The sequence below is a fragment of the Anopheles coluzzii genome, chromosome 2 (genome assembly GCF_943734685.1).
Source record: "Anopheles coluzzii chromosome 2, AcolN3, whole genome shotgun sequence".
Classification (NCBI taxonomy): Eukaryota; Metazoa; Arthropoda; class Insecta; order Diptera; family Culicidae; genus Anopheles; species Anopheles coluzzii.
In genome coordinates, this window is record NC_064670.1 from 49210209 (window position 1) to 49229550 (window position 19342).

Genomic DNA, 19342 nt, shown 5'->3' on the forward strand with positions numbered 1-19342 from the left:
CAAAAATATTTTCCACACGACCTATGCATACCAATAACATGGAACAGGATGTAAAGAAAGAAGCGTAAAACTCTTATAGAAAACAAAACGTTGTGCTGAATCATGTTGCTCAGATGTTTTAAGGAGTGGAAAGTTGATAGACCACCGCAAACCATTATTAGACCCCTGGGAATATTTTATTTCCAAAGCAACAATCACCGTGCTGTCTTCAAGCCTACAGCTTCCCACTCCGAAAATAGTTTGTCTCGAGTAAATCAACTCCCTCCTACACTTCCCATCAATCGTAAACGGGCTTATTACAGCAGGCCGATGAGTCCTATTCCCTTTTGCCATTGCCCCTCCAGCTGATAATCCATGCGGCACGGTACGGTTGGTGCCAATTGATTGGGAGCTCTACGCGGAACGTAACCAAATTACGCGCAGCATCCGGAGCACCCACCGTCACCATGCTGCGGCCAATCGTACCCGGAGTCCGGCTGAATCTTGCCGAAGCACGTAAAATATTAACGGTGCCCCGAAGATGCCGGGTAACGGCCGAAAGCGTGCGAAACCGTGCCGCCCGTGTCGTCCCAGCGGGCACATAACTTTAATTAACTGCCGGGAGTCGCAGGAAGATAATTTATCCCTGAGCCGCGGCCCGTGACCATGCTCACCACGTCCTGGAGATTGTGGGGAGGAGAAGGGAAGGACATTTGGAGTGGGCAGCATTACGATAGCGTTATCGATACGCCGTACCCTGCAGGGGTGATGCGAACGCCAGTACGGAGCGATCATAAAATCCATCACCATGACGTGCGTAACGCTGGGCGGCCGATGCCGTCGCTGATTCGTGTTGCTATTTATTCCTCCAAGCTTTTCCGTTTTCTGTACCTTGTTTGTGTGTGCGTGTGTGGTTTGTTTGTGGTGCCGGGCTTACCATTTCATCTCGTTGTGTTTCCCACAGCGAGCGCAAGGACGAGCTGCCCAAGATGCAGGTCGGATTCATTGACGTCATCTGTCTGCCGCTGTACAAGGTGCTGACGGAAGCGTTCCCCTGGATCAGCCCACTGTACGAGGGTACGATGGACAACCGACAACACTGGCACGATCTGGCCGAGAAGGTGGAGATGGGGCTGACCTGGATCGATCACGACACGATCGACAAACCGGTGGAGGAGTTTGCCGGTGAGTTTCGTTGACAGCTTGTAGGTGTGTTGGGTTGGTATATTATTTTAACCTCTTTCTGCGCTCTTTTTTTTTGTTCAACTTCAAGCTGGCAAGGAACCGTTGGCCGACATCGAGTTCACGGTAACGACGCTCAACTGTGCCCACCCGGAAGACAAAACCGAAACGACGCCCGTGCACGAGCGGAAGCCACGCTTCAGCAGCCTGCGCAAGACGGGTGCGCTTGGGAAGGCCGTCCGCAACAAGCTCTCCAAATCGGTGCACCACAATGCGCCGGCCACCGGTAGCGAGCGACCATCGTCGATTGTTTCCCAGCCCGGCAGTACCAAGAGCGGCACGGACGACGGCATGCCAACACCGGTCGGTGGCGATCACCCTGTGGTGGCGGCTGGACTGGAGACTAAGGATCACGGCACCGATCAGCACCACGAACAAGCGATGTCGCACTCAGTCCCGGTGACACCGGGCAGCGGGATGCCTCCGACACCGGTGCAGGACGGACCGGCGACACAGCCACCAAAGCATCCCACCAAGCCGGTCAAGAAGCGCTCCAAGCTGTGCATGCTGTTGTGACCCAAGTTTTACACCGACTCGTCGGATGATGCCGGCAGTGGCAGTGGATCAGCCACCGACAGGGAGAACGCCGTCTAGAGCGTATGTGTGTTTGTGTGTGTGAGAGAGCCGCAACGGTGAAGACGTAAGCCATTTAGCTCAGACGCCGTCCTCCCGGACTTGACCGTATTGTAGCGTTGTTTTTCGTGTTGTAGCGAAGAAAAAAAAACACATTCCGTAAACCAGCGGAACAGTCATGGGAATCTGGAAAGGGGAAGCGACTGGAGAGGAGGTAAAACGAATAATCGGATCGCTTTTTGGTCACGCTGTTTTAGCATACACGATACAAATTTTCGAACAACCCTGTTGATGCGGGGCTGTTTGGACACAAGGCTGTTAGTTCAATGTTGGTTCTTAGTCCTAGTTTTTCCTAGTGTGAAATTTGTAATAGTTACGCTGTAGTTATAAATATGCTCAAAAGAAAATCCCAAAGAGTGTAAGGGCGGTGGACATGTCTGGGAGTGGTTTGCAAAGGAAGGACAAGGAGAGCTTCCCCAGCCGGCCCAACCGGATAGGATACATCTAATGGTCAATTTAGGAAACTTACCATACATAACACCACCAGGCAACGGTAGGACAGTAAATTTGTTCCTGTCCTTACTTGTTATGCAAATGAGAATAGGAAAGAGAATGTGACGTGAAAAAATTGAAGAAAAAAAAAAAACATTCACACAACCCAACCTCCCACAGAAACCAATTGGTGTTAGTATCCGTGTGTGAGTGTCTGTTGCACTGTGTTGCATGTTGAATCCCGGGTCAGAGAATGCAAAAACAATCCCCCTCCTCCCTCTTCCCCATCTGAAACAAACATACAAATGAACCGAGCCAGCGGTTTTCGGTCTGACAGGTTCTGGTGGCAGAACGAAAGTCCTAGTCATTAGTGGTCGTTTCTAGCATGCCATGATTTCGTAGATATTAAGCACTCAGTATAAGTGTGTTTGAGAGAGAGAAAGAAAGAGAGAGAATGATAAGTACAGAAAGAGAGATAGAGAGAAAAAGCTTACCACATCCTTGGTGTACCGAATTTTTGTCGGTGTATTAGTGATTGTGGTTGCTGTGGCAACACGAATGTGACTGTGGTTCCCTTTTTCCCTGCAGCTTCTCTACCGGTTGTTGTGGGTTTCTGTGTGAAAATTGAGACAGAGAGAGAGAGAGAGAGAGATCGTTTTGCGTTGTTATTCGTTAAGCTACAACAGACCATAGCAGATAGATGTTAGAGTACATTGAAACCAAAGCAAAAGTCGGTGTAGTTTGCTGTGAGCTGCGAAAGAGACAAACTCCAAAAAGGGTAGAACAAAACATTGTCCATACAAAGCACTGGACGGGAATGTGTACCACTGCAAAGGTGGAAAACCGTCGCAGGACCAGACCGGCAAGTGATGGTGCGATTATCGCTGGTTTGTAAGCTGGAAAAGCTCGTTGCATGGAATCGTTACGCTGATGAACGCTTGCCGATAAGAATGTGATGCGGGGAGACGGGCAGCGTAGCGGCGCCCCGTGCAGCCAACAATCGTCCTTTAATGCAGTCCCACCTAGTGGAATGACACTAGCTCTTGTTTCCCCTAGCAATACTACTAGCTCCGCACATCGCGCTTTATGCACTGGTGCTATTGTTTTGTTTGCAGTTGTTGCGCTTTCTCGTCGTAAGGTTGAAAGCATTTTACGCTAAGAGAGGAACGAAAGGACGAACCAGCAAGGTGGTTGGTGACGCTTTTGTTAGTATTTCTTAGTTTACCATTTTACTTTTCTCGTTTTTGTTCGCATTGTTCGGATGATCTGTTGTACATTTCAGGTTTAAATGCTTGGTTGTGCTCTTTTAGGCGAGTGCTACTGATTTTAGTAGAGCTTTTTTGAACGCATTGTGCTAGTAGTTGGGTTTTCTACACCCGAAACAATTCAATCCATTGTGTGGGAGATATGAATGTGAAGTTTGGAGCATGACTGTTAAGAAGAACAAGGTTAAAGTGTACGTTAAATGGTGAATCCAAAGCATCTATTGTTCTTTGTCGCTTGATCGCTCCTGCAAATTATAAAACAATCCACCATGTATCGTTGCGACTGAAATTTGGAGACGTTTTGAAGCAATTGTATAGTTGATCTAGGATCTTCTTAGTAAAAAAAAATACAGACATGCCGGAAGCATCAAACATGTTAGTAGCAAGAAAATAAAAAAAAAAACATGTTGCTACCCTCCCAAAGATGGTTTGTTAGAAAGTTTTTCAGCTGGCTTAGCAGATGATGGTGCTGATAGAAAAATCAATCTAAACCGTATGAAACGGCATGCTAAACAAATCAGTAATTATTAAATGCGCGGAAAATAGTACACTTTGCATGTTCCAGTAATAATTAGCTGCTAAAAGAACAAAAACAAAACAAAAAAACAAATACCGTGTCTTTGATGGTTAGAAACATTTTTGTGATTATATATCGATATACTTTTTTGTGATGCAGCAAACTTCAGTCCATGCATGGAGACAAGAGCGTACGAAAGGGTACGGAACACTCCTATCGGCGAAAGGCAAGAGCAATGCAGCGAAAGAGAGAAGAAAAAATATTGTAAGCACTGAATAATATGGGGGAGATTTATTTTATTTCAAAACATCCGAACATATTTTATATAAAAACTCTTTCTCTTCTCTGGCACAACAACCGTTGTCGGTCAAGGCCTGCCTGAACTACACGTGAGCTTACCCATGGTATGATAATCAGTCCTACGTATAGGAGCACGGTTCATTCGGGGCTTGAACCCATGACGGGCATGCTGTTAAAGTCGTAAAATTTAACGATTGGACCAAACAAATCACATCTGTCTAACTCTAACCGTGATCGCCAAAAAATGACCAATCAAAGAACAACTGTTCTGGCATCTGTAATATCTTGGCACTATTAGACAAGAATCAGAGCATCGAAAGATAGACCAGTTCCGAATAGCCGGCGTCCCAAAGCGACAAGGAGCTCCAAATGTTGTTGAAAATGAAGACCGAGGGAAAAGTCGCTACATCGCTCCGTTCACTTGGTCGGGAGGTCGATGCAATCGGCCCAACAGTGAAATAGTACCTGGGAAACATGACCAAACATATCAAGAATCAGAAATCGCGTTCACTAACTTCGTTGAAGCAAGCAATGACGCCAAAACTCAATGCGATTATTTAAGGAGAATTTTGGCGGAGTTTTGATATGACACTCAAGTCCGCGATCCGGTCCAACATCACAGCTGTGTCCCATCGACATTTTCTGTTCTAACATGATGCAAAAGATCTATTGTAACAATTTTGTTGCGAAAAATGAGCAGGAAAATCGAAGGTGGATCGTAACAACATCCCTACACGCATGGCGGACGAAGGCCATGGCGAATGATTCGGATAACTAATGAAGGGCACCTGTAATTCGTTTTTAACATTTCAATCAACGACACAGTTGACTTATCCCCACCGATTATCAGCGAAGATGAGATGGATGCTGCCATATCGCTACTGAATTTTTCGAATGCTCCAGGTTGATGTCATTTCTGCATTGCCTTTGACAAGGTCAAGCACTACTTATTGCTCGCAAAATTATTAAAATATGGTGCACACTCAAATTGTTAAGCATGGTTAGAAAGCTATCTAATAAACCGTTGGATTAAAGTAAAAATTGGAACAAATTTTTCTGACCCTTGCTGTAACTTTTCTGCTGTTACATTTGAGTACATCTGAACCCACGGATACTTTTTTATGTAACATTTTAGACCACGTGGTCAATAAAGTTTGACGTAGAGACTTTAGGTCATTGGTCTCCAAACTACAGTCTTCGCGAGCTTATAATGCGATGCGCGATGACTTGATGTGTGTTAAAATGATTACTTTATAATTTTGACTATTCTGAATTTTAATCTCTCTCTCTCTCTCTCTCTCTCTCTCTCTCTCTCTCTCTCTCTCTCTCTCTCTCTCTCTATCTCTCTCTCTCTCTCTCTTGTTGGCCTACTCACGATAGAGCACGTCGATGGCCCAGTCAACAATAATTCTCCAGGATGCTCGGTCCTTGCCTGCAGCCTCCCATCCATGCAGACACCCGATCTCCATCAGGTCTCGCTTCACCTGGTCAAGCCATCGAGTTCGCTGTGCTCCCCTGCGCCTTATGCCGAACTGGAGATCGCTGTCGAACACCTTCTTGGTGGGGCATGAGTCCGGCATCCTCATGCCATGCCCCAGCCATCGTATCCTGCCAGCCTTTGCCACCGTCAGGATGCTCGGTTCGCCGTACAGCTCAGCAAACTCGAACACACCGCCAAAGATGGTCCGGAGGATGCGTCGCTCAAACACGCCCAGAGCGTTTGCATCCTCTGCTCGGGTGGTCCAGGACTCGTGTCCATAGAGGACTACCGGGCGAATCAATGTGCGATATATCTCACATTTCGTGCGGGCTTCAAGTCTTCTGGATCTCAGCAGTCGTTGAAGCCCATCGTATGCCCGATTACCCTGAACAATGCGTCTGTGGATTTCGCTGCTGATGTCGTTGTCCGAAGTAACGACCGTCCCAAGATAGCAAAACTCCTTTATTACCTCGAGATTGTCGCCGTCAATCAATACACTGCTTCCCAGATGGTCTGAGTCTCCGGCAAGCAGGTACTTCGTCTTCGTCGTATTGATTCTCAATCCAATTCTTGCTGCATCGCGTTTGAGTCGGGTGTACGCCTCACACACCTTCGCTGTTGTCTTGCCGATGATGTCGATGTCATCCGCAAAGCCAAGAAATTGGAGAGACCGGTAGAGGATCGTGCCACGGATGTCGTGGTCTACCCCCCCCCCCCCCCCCCCCCCCCCCCCCCCCGTCTCGAATGACACCTTCCAGAGCGATGTTAAAGAACAGACAGGAGAGTCCATTACCTTGCCTCAGACCTCTGTGAGATTCGAACGATTCCGACGTCAAGTTCGACACTCTCACCTTGCACTGCACCCCGTTCATGGTGGCCTCTAACAGCCGGATCAACTTCCCAGGGAAGTGGTACCGCTGCATGATGCTTCATAGCTCCTTCAGGACTATGGTGTCGTAGGCCGCCTTGAAGTCGATGAACAGGTGGTGCGTTGGGATCTGGCGCTCTCGGCACTTCTGGAGGATCTGCCGTAGAGTGAAAATTTGGTCGGTGGTGGTTTTGCCTCCAACAAACCCAGCTTGGTAGCTGTCGACAAAATTTGTAGCAAGGGGCGCAAGTCTGCAGAACAGGATCTGGGACAGGATCTTGTAGGCGGCATTCAGAACTGTAATGGCTCGGAAATTCGAGCAATCCAGCCTGTCGCTCTTTTTGTAGACTGGGTGAATAACACCCAGCTTCCACTCCTCCGGTAGTTCCTCCGGAATCGCCGATCACACCATAGACCGGAATGAACTTTGGAAAAAAGAGTTGATCCGACTGTTAGAGGCCACCATGAACGGGGTGCAGTGCAAGGTGAGAGTGTCGAACTTGTCGGAATCGATCGATTCTCACAGAGGTCTGAGGCTAGGTGACGGACTCTCCTGTCTGCTCTTCAACATTGCCCTGGAAGGTGTCATTCGAAGCGCGGGGAGAGACAACGACATCCGTGGCACAATGCTCTACCGGTTTCTCCATTTTCTTGGCTTCGCAGATGACATCGGCAAGACAACAGTGAAGGCGTACACCCGACTCGAGCACGAAGTAGCAGGAATTCGATAGATTATCAATGCGACGAAGACAAAGTACCTGCTTACCAAAGACTTACATCATATGGGAAGCAGTATATTAGTTGACGGCGACAATCTCGAGGTAATAAAGGAGTTTTGCTATCTTGGGACGGTCGTTACTTCGGACAACGACATCAGCACCGAAATCCGGAGACGCATTGTACAGGGGAATCGTGCATACGATGGGCTTCACCGACTGCTGAGAACCAGAAGACTTCGAGACCGCACGAAATATGAGATATATCGCACATTATCGAGTTTGGAGGAGAAGGACGAACCACGAGCTTGCTGAGTTGTACGGCGAACCAAGCATCCTGACGGCGAAGGCTGGCAGGATGCGATGACTGGGGCATGTTATGAGGATGCCGGACTCATGCCCCACCAAGAAGGTGTTCGACAGTGATCGCCAGTTCGGCATAAGGCGCAAGGGGAGCACAGTGAACTCGATGGCTGGACCAGGTCAAGCAAGATCAGTTGGAGTTCGGGTGTCTACATGGATGGGATGCTGCAGCCAGGGACCAAGCATCCTGGAGAATAATTATTGACCGAGCATCAGTTGGTTCGCGAGCCGCAGTTTGCTTGGAGACCCCTTTGTTAAATGGCCACTCATCTAGAAGCGATTGAAATATTAAAAAAAAAACATGTAAATTAATATTAAAGGAAGAAAATAATAATTTTTTTTAAATAATGTCAATTAATCCTTGATCTTAAACCGGGGAAGTAATCCGAGGCCCATTCTGAAGGAAGATATGGACTATTCTATTTGACTCCTATCCGAACAAGTCTAAGCTTGTAGGTATCATAATGGTTGTGGCCATCTCTGAACTGTAGGGGGTTTTTTTGTACATCTTAGGACTCCTTACAACCAACATCTATTTTGTGTTGCTAGCTTGTATGGAGCTGTAAGCTGTTACAAGCTTATGGTAGTAGTATAAATGGGAGAACGACACTGGGACATATCAATTGCCTTTTTGTACATACAGTGGAGCGCCGTTTATCCAGATACCTATTATCCGGCTGTCCGTTTATCCGTGTTGTTGAGAAATGACAGTTCAATGCAAAGGTGTCATTGCTTTCTGAGTAGGTTATTTGAAAAAAAAACGGGCGAACTCAAGTCCGTCCTATGAGACTATGAGTCCGGATAAACGGCGCTACACTGTAATTGCCATATCTCATGGAAACAGAATACACCAAGTATTTTTTAACTTTTAACTAAGCGCACGATAGATCATCTGTTTGCCTGCGTGAAAGATGGAAGGGTGATGATTTGAATTTACCTTAACCTAGCTATGGTTGATGACTAGTAGTATATTTAAAATATGAATATCAAAAGAAGATTAAAGGCTTAGAATCAAAACAATTACTTAAATTAAAGCAATTTAAACAATCATTTGACAGTGAACTTTCCAACGATGCTTTTCTCAATCAGTAGACACTAATTAATCGAGTTGGGTTGTTATTTACAGATAAATATAGAACCATCTCTTTCGTCTCATTTATTATTAGCTCCCGCACAAATGCATCCCACTATTTAACGTTGCACTCGTTCTTTCACTCACCGATCTATCCCACCATCATCGACACCAGTGCATGAGATGTCGGTGATGCAAAACAGTTCAAGAAACGGGATCACCCTAAACGGAACGAACTAACATATTAAAAATAATCGCTTGTCAATACACTAACGGGTACAGCTGCAGCCATTCGTTATGTTTTAGTGCCCGGACGATTGCCTTCGCCCAACGTTGTCGGTCGTTCATGCGTTGGCCCTCGTGTGTTTCCAAGGTGTGGCGAAAAATTGATGTAGTAAAATTGGTAGATAGATAGATACAGAAAGAGAGAGCACTTTTGTCGTTATGCACATCCCATCCCGCAGTTCACTCTCCATTGTTCTGGCTTACTATACATTAGAAAGGTGAGAGGGGCCTGTGTTGGAATAGGAATGCTTGTGATGATATCGCTAATCGTTGGAGCAAATCGTCTTTCGACGTCGATTGCACATCTAATGCCCTTCAAACAACCGACGGCTCCCGATCAGTACACATCAGCGCCGATCAGTGCGGATCATCGTGCAAAGGGGGAATAGCGCTGACCGCGTTGGCGATATTTTGGATACGATAAAAAGGTTCACTACTTTTAAATATATTCAACATGTTCATGTTCGTCCCGCTGACGCTGAGCACAGAAATCTTCTCGAGCGTATCGTTGTCTAGTTCGTAGACGTTCTCTACAGGAATAATGTGTCTCTATGGGGCAGTCGAAGAAGTCGTACCTGAAATATGTGTTCGTTTTGCGTATACGTGTCCTTGTGTCTGGCGTGTCTGTCCTGTCGCGGTCCTACCGATGAGGGGAAGTCCTGGATTGCATACCGCAAGGGTACGCTGTCCCGCCCCGCACTGTATCGTCGATTGGAAGTTTTGTTTTATCTTTAAGTTTCCATACGATTGCTGCACGCTAATGCTGCGTTTCCTGCTTATTCGCCGGAGGACACGTTGGGCTACGCATGGGCGACACCTTCCTACATGAAAAACTCCTCCGTTGAATGGGACAGCGGCAGTCACGTACGCCCCGGTCGGTCCAGTATGGAAATTTCTATTACGCGCAGCCCGCGATACACTGGGTCCGTGATCTGTAGTCCCTTTGGATTGTATACCCGCTCGTTCTGCATCGCAATATATTTCGACACTTTCCGGAGACACTGCAAGTGGAACATTAACCCAACGTTTACACAGACACTGCGAACGAGTCGTCATCGCCGTTGCTCACCTTTTCGTAGTGCGTTTCCGTGCAAATGTAGATCAAGTACGCCGTGATACAGGCCAGACAGCCCTCGCAGTACGTGCTGCAGGAGCCTTTCTCTGCCTCCGCGAAATATTCGTTCAGTTTGTTCATGGTGCTCTCGAAAGTGTGTCTATCGATCTGCAAGGAAAAGCGTCAGCGCCAAATGAGCCATGCTGAGAGGTTCAGGTATCAACAACACTCCAACCAGTCTTACCCTACTCTCCAACTCCGGGGGGAAACGGTTCTGGAACTTTACCGACGTGCCTTCGCTGTAATCCCGCTGGATGAATACTTTCATGTAGTTTGGCTGGGTGGTGGCCGGTGTGCCCGGCTGGGACATTCGTACATTGGCCATAGCGGATGCTAGCTCGCGGGTTAGTTGCTAGTGCCCCCGTTGTGTTGTTTTTGCTGAACGCTCTCCCTTTGTGTCGTTCACATGAACGTACGCAAAATGCAGCACACAATCTTGCACAGTCACCACTCGACGTAGATTTCCGTGTAGCGAATTAGCTAACACATTTAGCAGTGGCAATATAAAACAGCGCTGAGCCGTAGGTCGAGGAAAAATTGCAAAAAGTATCAAATTTCTGCCACCGAAATGATAATGTTTTCGATTTTTTTCGTTCTTTATTTTTTCTCGTCTTCGTGTTGTCATATTTGACAACTGTCATGAGAATATAAATATTATGACCATAGTAGCATGCTCCCATAGTCCCAAAGCAAAAGTTCACAATTGAATTGAAAAAAATCATAATGCAAGAAAGAAAAAAATGTTGTACAATGTGATTGGCTGTAATGGAATTAATTATAAATTGGCAGATGACTTTTTGTTTAGCACACAAACTAGGCCAAACCAATTGGATTTGCCCGTAGTGCGATATCCAGAATATCTACCTAAAAGAAGAAAAAGGACAGATAGATACTGTGAGCAATAATCGACGAAACGGATGACAGTTTGAACTCGAAAATATTTGAATTAGGTGAAAAAGCCCGTTAGATACATCGATAAAAATTTCCTATTGGAAAATTTGTAGCATTTTTTCCAGTGTTTCTTTTTAAGAGAGGAAATTATTCGAGTTTACATTTTTTTTTAGCAACGTTCCAATTTACTTTTCACTGATCTATGAACACTTCACAAATAAAGAACCGAATACGAATTATAATTAAAAAAAAAAATAAAAAAAAAAAACTGTACCCGTGATGAACTGGAACATAATAATCATCAAGCTGTAAGGTAAATTTATTTACGTTTTTTCTTTTGTTACCAAAGAAATGTTTCAAATCCTAAATATAACATTTGTTTTTTGCTAATCCGTATCTATAGCGATATCCATATCACTTACACTAGAAAAATAGAAAATCACAATTTAAAAAATAAAATACAAAAATAGATAGAAAAATATTTACGCACATGAGTTATTGTTCTGATTTTGAATACATAAAATAAAATAAAAAAAATATTTTATGTAATTTTTTAAATTTATATTAAAATGATTGCCAATCAATAAACCAATACATTTTTTGTCAGAGAAAATAAATGTGGATTGAAATTTCACACAAAGCTGCAGAAACTCCAGTTGAAACATAAAGACTAATCAATTATTTCACCTAAAAAAAATACTTGGTGCAACTCCAACAATTTTTTTTTCATCATCAGAAAAAATACAGCTGTAGAAAAATACGGCTGATATACACTATGTACTATCGAACTATATCACAACAGCTGCCAACGGTGTCAAGTGGTGTTAATTCCCATCCATTAACCACTTGTCGATTGATAGGCGATGGTTGAATTAATGAAAAGCACATTACTACCGATCATAATTCTCTGCCTTAAGCAGATGCACCAACTCCCTCCCCGGTTGCCGGTGGCGGAAATGCACTATCGTGGTAGTTGCCTTTTTTGCAGTTGAAACATTCTTCAAGAGCACCATCTGGGACGATACATTTATCGACTTTCCTTTCAGCTAATTGACTTTGTTTTGCATGAGCAGGTTCACTGAATCAATGAGGACACTTGTTTGTTTGTTTGCTGTGGGATCGAGTGCAAACGCCTAACCTGGTTTGTTTTTCTGATCCTCGACAACTGTAGAGGCGATCTAATGAGTGGAAGGAAATTATAGTAGTTTTGCTTTGAGGGGGTAGATGTGCTGAAATGAGTTTTCCCGAGATATGAGTAACGAGATTTTTAATCGAAATAATTGGTATTTTTTTAATACATATATTCATATTGTTACTACAAATATACTCTATAAAGTGATCCTTTTTATATAGGAAACACAATACGGGACGTCTTGCTGCCGTACTCCCACAAGCATTTCATTATTAAAATTCAAATCAAAGAGAAAACATTTTTCTTTATAAAAAAAAAAAACACACACACTTTTACCATCGTTCCATCAATCTATCGGAGTATCGGAGCGGATGATCACAATTACTCGCCGTAATCATGTCCGGTTTCACTTAATTCAGCTCAGCGTCCGGAACAAACGGGATCCCTTGCTCCCACAACCACTTTCTGTCGTGGTGTAGTGCAGTGGCCCAGCGTCTGGGTTCATTTAAATTAATCTCATTAAAAAGTGATACTATGCTAATTACAGCATCGATGCTGAAGGCTCTCCACTCGCGAACGACCAGACGCACCGAGGTTAATAACGATACCGAATGGCGCACATAGCCAGCATCGCCATCATCGCGTCCAAGGTCCTGGTCAGGGTCGTCACGACCCTTCAGCATGGCTTATGCGAAACGCGGCAAAACAGAATGAAAGAGGAGGCTTCATTCCGCTCCTCGCCCGACCGCTTGCGTCTTTTTCACTTGCCACCGCGCAGGGCGTTCCGGTATCGATCGTACAAGTGTCAGATGAAACATAATTGCAGCCGTGTTGACTGCACGTATGCTCATGTATGCATGGCGGCTGGACGAGGCGGAACCGCGAACTAGATCAGGCGGTGATTGGGACACTGACCGCCACGGCTAAGGGCGTGTGCGCTTGTCACGCGTACGTGTGTATGTATGTGTGTTTATTGCCTCTGTCGCCGGTGATTAGCATTCCAGCGCAAAATCTTGCGTGCACGTTGAAAGATGCTTCGCTTGTCTGATGATGATGAGCGATGAGCGGAACAGAGTAATGGGTTTATTTTTTGTACAACTATATATGTTCTGTAAAACATAGCTTTGGAAACACATAAAAGGTTACCCTAAAAAACAATGAACTAAAAAATAGTTGAGTTGATGAACAATCATCCAAACAATCCAATACCAAAAACAACTTTACGTCCAATTCGAATTGGTTTTGATTGCCAATCGCATGCCAAGAAGACTATGAAAATACACGATAAGAACAAATGAACGATTATACCTATCGTCCCTAGTTCGATCGCAACCGCCTATTCCTTCCACACACCAACACAATGAGCTAATCTACAAGACCCAGGAGGTGGCTGTAGTGCTCGTTTGAATGAAAGTTTTGATTTTAGCAGGCCACTTTCACCGACCGGTACGATGATCCCGAGAGAATGGCCAAGAAGATGAAAAACCAGTTACCCTTATAAACTATCATCTTTGCATAATTAAAAAAAAACACACCTCTTATTGATCAACCATCTGCCGAACGTTCTATCTCACCCGAGGCTAATGTGAAGCGAAGATGGTTTTAATGTCGATTCCCGTAACACACTTTACACCTAAACCGAGATCTGGAATTCTGGATTGATTGGCTTGAGCATTGACGACTGTACGCTTAAGTGTGGCAATTTTCATTCTCACACTTTTCCTAGAAAGAATATCTTTTACGTGACTCTTAAACTCGGACGGGCAAAATATGAACATCGCACGATACAGGGGTTACCTCTTTATTTGTAAACATACTTACGTTAATTTCGTTACTAACAAGCTGCCGTTACAGGATGGAATGGTAAAATAATACATTGAAAGTAATGTATTAAATTATGATTTTTTTAAATGAAATACGCGTAAATGTCTACCAATATGGTAAACTAAACTGGAAACCCTGTAAGAAGCACGTAGAAATTCATAATCTTTACACCCACTCGACTTTGCTAGCTTCCCGGTATGAGTGGGTCATAAATTTTTCGACCTTACTCTAAAGTAAATAATTAACACCCTGCCCCGCAAACGATTGAGTGTTGCTAACGATATGGCCAGCTAAATTTGACCAAATGTGCCCATCCTGCAGATAAACGGATAATGTATGAGTGTGTGTGTGTGTGTTCGTACATAAACATCACCCTAAATTTCAATGTGTTCAAATTGCTTGTACATTTTCTTTGAAGTGGCATCCTGTTATGGGTTTGGTAGATAGAAATGGGGTAAAAATACACGGTCTCTGGTTTTATTTTATCTCAATACGGCAAACGGTATGAAATGGCTCCGTTTCCCTCCGTATGACGTATTGCGATCATGATGGGGATTTTATATCACGTCTAATGAAGTATTAATCCCACCTGGCTAAGGCGTTGTATTTCATACACATATCAATCTGTAATAGTGTTACTGTTCGAAGTTTCGATAATAAAAGAAAGAAATGAACAGCTCTGAGAATTTTACGGAGCATTAATATTTAAATTATGGGTTTGAAAAAGTGTGTTTTTACTTTCTTCTATTCTTCTTGATGCAACGATCTACGCGATAATGTCTTTCTATAAGAGGATAGACTATATGGAAAAATAACCCATACAGATTTCTCACATCAAGAGACCATTGGGCGATGGTACATTTTTCATGTTTCCTGTTTTCATGTTTTTTAATTGAATTATTGAATCCATTATTACAACGTGTCTTGCAATTGTCTCGTAAAACGTGCTCAAAACGCATGTTCAAACGCATGTTTGACTATGGGTATTGTGCCAAATAAGAAACGGATGCGTCGATACGTCATTTAAAAGTCTGATGATATTGATCAGTGGTCTCCAACCTGTGGTCCGTGGCATTAACAGAAGTGGTCCGCGAATTTTTTTTTAAATAGAATAGTATGTTACAATAATGTTAACGTTCATTTTTTCCCACAATCATCATCATTTTTTCCCCTAATCACAATCCCTTAAAATTGCATTTTCAAAAGGCACGTCTAGAATCAGATTAAAACCTATTTTTGATTAAATACTTTAAACTAAGTGTATAAAATACATGCCCTCAATTGATGTAGGCCGCGGCAAATGTATTTTCAAAGCCAACTGGTCCGCAATCCTAAAAAGGTTGGGGAGCACTTATATAGATTATTGGGAAATCGAGTTAAAATCGTTCACAATGCTTGAACAACCTCATGAAATAATTATAATTATCTTCTTCTTCTTTGGCTCAACAACCGATGTCGGTCAAGGCCTGCCTGTACCCTCTTGTGGGCTTGGCTTTCAGTGACTAATTGATTCCCCCCCATAGCAGGATAGTCAGTCCTACGTATGGCGGCGCGATCTATTTGGGGATTGAACCCATGACGGGCATGTTGTTAAGTCGTACGAGTTGACGATTGTACTACGAGACCAGCTCCTTCTATAATTATAATTATAGTAATAATAATTTCACTGCTAACATCACCTAAACATAACTACAGGGATTTTTTTTTAATCCCAAAACAGGATTGTAAAACTAGGGCTCAGAAAGCACACGCATGGTTTGTGATATAATGTATCGGTTTTGTTCTGTTTATTCTACTCATATTGGTATAATCTTCAGCATATTTTTTCGGTAAGTTTTCTCGTTTCTAGTTTGGTTAATAAAGACCTTAATTTTGTTGTTTTCCTGTGAATAGTGTTTGTTCGTGTAATGAATGTTTGACGCAAAAAACTTATTTTCTTTGCAATTTTAATCGAATGTGTTTGAATGCGTCTGACATTTTTGTTGATTTCGTTTCATTCAGAACATTCATCTTGTTGCTAGATGATTAAAAAATCATCAGCATTGTTCGCATAGTTTGATGGTGAAAAAAGAAAATCCCGGAAAAGCGAAATAAAAGTTCCCGATAAACATTATTTCCCCGACAATTGAATGCGCTGAGGTTAATGATGATTTCATTGGCATTGAATTCAATTCGATTGCATGCATTGCCTTTTTCAATTTCTACGAATAATGCTGTTGGGAAGAATTTGTTGTAAGTATCCCGTTGTAAGCATGAAGCAACACTTTTTCTCGTTTTGGTCTCTCCATTTTACAAGTTGCTCTTGTTATACTGGGTAGAAAATGTTCACTTTGAAGTTGATCGTGCTCATACGACAACACAAAAATAATTCTCTCCATCGATGATAAAAACTAGCCGAGGTGAAATTTTCATTATTTGCATAGCTTCATTCATACAGACTGGCTGCGGAACAATCCATGTACGATAGCCGGTCTCATCAATGGAACGGGCGCGAAAAATACACACTATTAATCGTTGAGCACAGGGGTGCATAGCATAACGGGGTAATGATGCGTTTCGCTGGCCGGGGCGCCACGATTGATAGTGAAATGGTAAGGGCCACCCTGCCATTTACGCCCGGAGGAAGCGCACCAGGACGGGAACAATTAGATCCGGGAAAGTGATACGCGTGATCGTGGCACGAGGATCGCTTGGCGCGAGACCCCATCTAGCTGCTGGGCGGGTTTGAACCGGTGGACTGACCTGGAAAAATCGCTGCAGACGGGTGCTGGTAGTATAAAACCGATGGCCTTGGATAGCAGCAGTCACAGTGCATCAATCAGCAGCGCCTCGTGAACACATCGAACAAGCAGCAGTGCTCCAACGCGTGTGTTCAATAAACCTCTGTACGGGGTGTGTGTGTGTGTGTGTGTGCGTACCCGTGCCCTACAGCAGATAAGTGAACAGTGCAGTGTTGCTGTGATTGTACTGTGAAATCCATTCAAAAAGCCAAAAATGTCGCTAGGATATGGTGCAGTCGCGGTCGGTGTGCTGCTGTTTGCCCTGGTTTGTCAAGGCGCAGTCGGTGAGCCTGATCCCGGTCCGGCCGGTGCCGGCACTACTCCAACCAAACTGGACGACTACGTGCTCAACACTCAGTCCGAGTGTTACAAGTCCAAGCGGCTGCTGTCCTGCTTCAAGTATCGCTTCTCGCGTTACCTTTGGTCGTTCGCTACCGGGCGTATGAATTGGTTCGCCTCGGAGAACCAGGCCGTCGAGACCACCGGTGGGCTGAAGCTCGTGCGGCTGAACGAACCGAAGGAGGACGATGTGTTCCCGGAGGCGCGCCAAATAAGCCGTAAGTGTCGTTGTGATGGGTGAAAAGTGAAATGAAACAACCAACGTTATGTTTTGCAATTTCCCTTGCTTGTCCATCCCGTACAGAGTACGATAGCGAGATCATCAAGGGTGCCAAGTTCCTGCAACGATCACTCAACACCTTCATCGCAAGCCACGGTGTGCAGGTGGGCATGGGAGCGGAGAGTGGGGCTCGCTTCATGGCCGACGATGACTTTGAAGCCCGTGGCAAGAAGCAGAAGCAGCGCAAATGGAGCCTGATCCTTCCGCTCGCCGTCATGCTGAAGCTGGTGCATCTGAAGCTGCTCCTAAAGCCGATCCTGCTCGGTGTGGGACTCATCCAGGTGCTGCTGATTGCCGGTGGGCTGCTGCTGTTCCACTTCTTCCGTAACACGAACATCTGCAAGATACAGCCGCACGTCATTCACGCCCATTCCCACATCTCGAGCGAATCTAGTCCCGGTTGGTTGAAAAGCCCACCAAGCAAAACATTAAGACAGCAAGGCTGACCTTACACATTCTGCTCTACTTTCAGAACTGTCCTATGCCTCGTACGGTGCTTACCCGTCCTATTCGGCCTCCCCGTACAATGCGTACAGCAAGGATTGGGCCAGCAACCGAGCGTACAGCGGATACAGCTTCCTCGATGCCATCGATAATCATAAGATCTAGAACGTTCAGCGCGACCCGTTCCATAGTGTAAACCCTGCTGACGGTTCGAGCCTCAACCTTTCCCCACCCTGGCTACTCTAGTCCTGCTTCCATCTTGACAGCACATTTTCGCCTCTCTCTCTCTCTCTCGCCCTCTGTCCGTAGCATTGATCTTTTCTTCTGCTTGCCAAACACGTCATTCCCTATCTGATGCTTCATTTTTCCTGCTTAAGCACGCACCCTCTGCTTTATCTGTAGCTTTTTTTCAATTTTCACTTCATTCTTCACTCTTCGTATTCCATCTGTTGGCTGCTCATTTTCACGCTTTTGCACCAAGCTGGAATTTATGTTTCCCTCTTATCAAAAGCTTGCCTGCACACATTTTATTCCTCTGCTCGTTCCTCGGGGGCTAGTGGTAATTTGATGATTAATGTATTTATTTGTTGATTTAATTATTTATTGAATTATTTATTTGTTCGTTTGTGTGGCATTGCAGCCCCTAGTAAACCTAGGCCCAGGATAAGATTCCCACGCTCATGCTCTTGATAGGAGAAGAGAAGAAGGCTAGCCATGCTGAAGGGTACGGGTGACAGTGTCCTGCGTCTGGTTAGCCCACGTAGATAGAATAAAACAAAAAAAACTTAACACGGATGCGGTGAATAAATCGTGTGAAAATACAACCAAACTTGATGGACGTTTTTATTTGCTGCTCCGGGTTCTACCGTTCTGCTTTAAGCTTCTGCTTGCGACCCTTGTCCGCAACGGGTAGACCCATCGTAGTCGTGTTCTCCCAGAGGATACGCAATATGGGCTCATTTTTTATCGATTTTATATCCGACACTTAATACTCATCGAAGGACGAAGGGTCATCGACAGCCTGACTAAGGGCTTTTTATCCAGCGTCCGTCAGCTCTTGTTAACACTTTGATGGTCGTTTGCATTAAATTCTTTGACAGGCCTGCACAACGCTGTGTAGTTAACCAGTTACTTCGTTTCGAGAAATGCTCTAGTGTGGCTTGGTTGTAGAGACGCATTATTTGATTTATATTTAATTTATAATGAAGTTTAATGCTAGGTAAAGACGTACAATGCAGCATCCAAACTGAGAACATTTTTTTCGGAAGTTTTATTACACGAAAGTTGCTATGATTATTAAGCTAAAATCTGGTGAAAGGCCGAGAATTAAAGCAATAAAAAATACTGTTTTCTGGTGGTATATGCATCCTGACACTAAAGTGGGAA

At 44.4% G+C, this 19342-nt stretch overlaps 3 protein-coding genes across 10 annotated transcripts in view; 2 read left to right on the plus strand and 1 right to left on the minus strand.

The window, feature by feature from the left end:
* The window catches only part of LOC120948436 (cGMP-specific 3',5'-cyclic phosphodiesterase), a 60404-nt gene extending 56055 nt beyond the window's left edge, over positions 1-4349 (plus strand). For all 8 annotated transcript variants that reach the window (XM_040364744.2, XM_040364747.2, XM_049607881.1 and 5 more), the window contains 2 exons: positions 944-1164; positions 1253-4349. In XM_040364744.2, coding sequence (XP_040220678.2) covers positions 944-1164; positions 1253-1737 — 706 coding nt within the window. In that variant the 3' untranslated portion in view covers positions 1738-4349. The remainder of the gene's footprint in view (positions 1-943; positions 1165-1252) is intronic.
* A 4559-nt stretch (positions 4350-8908) lies between these two features.
* Positions 8909-10886, minus strand: LOC120950967 (golgin subfamily A member 7). Its single transcript, XM_040369415.2, has 3 exons — positions 10451-10886; positions 10222-10374; positions 8909-10153 (listed from the first exon to the last, which is right to left on the minus strand). The coding sequence occupies exons 1-3, from the start codon at positions 10589-10591 to the stop codon at positions 10013-10015; spliced, it is 435 nt and encodes a 144-aa protein (XP_040225349.1). The 5' UTR covers positions 10592-10886; the 3' UTR covers positions 8909-10012.
* A 5756-nt stretch (positions 10887-16642) lies between these two features.
* LOC120953362 (uncharacterized) lies at positions 16643-18785 on the plus strand. Its single transcript, XM_040373230.2, has 3 exons — positions 16643-17450; positions 17537-17911; positions 17985-18785. Exons 1-3 carry the CDS (start codon positions 17108-17110, stop codon positions 18119-18121), a joined length of 855 nt encoding a protein of 284 aa, XP_040229164.2. The 5' UTR covers positions 16643-17107; the 3' UTR covers positions 18122-18785.
* The last annotated feature ends 557 nt before the right edge of the window (positions 18786-19342 follow it).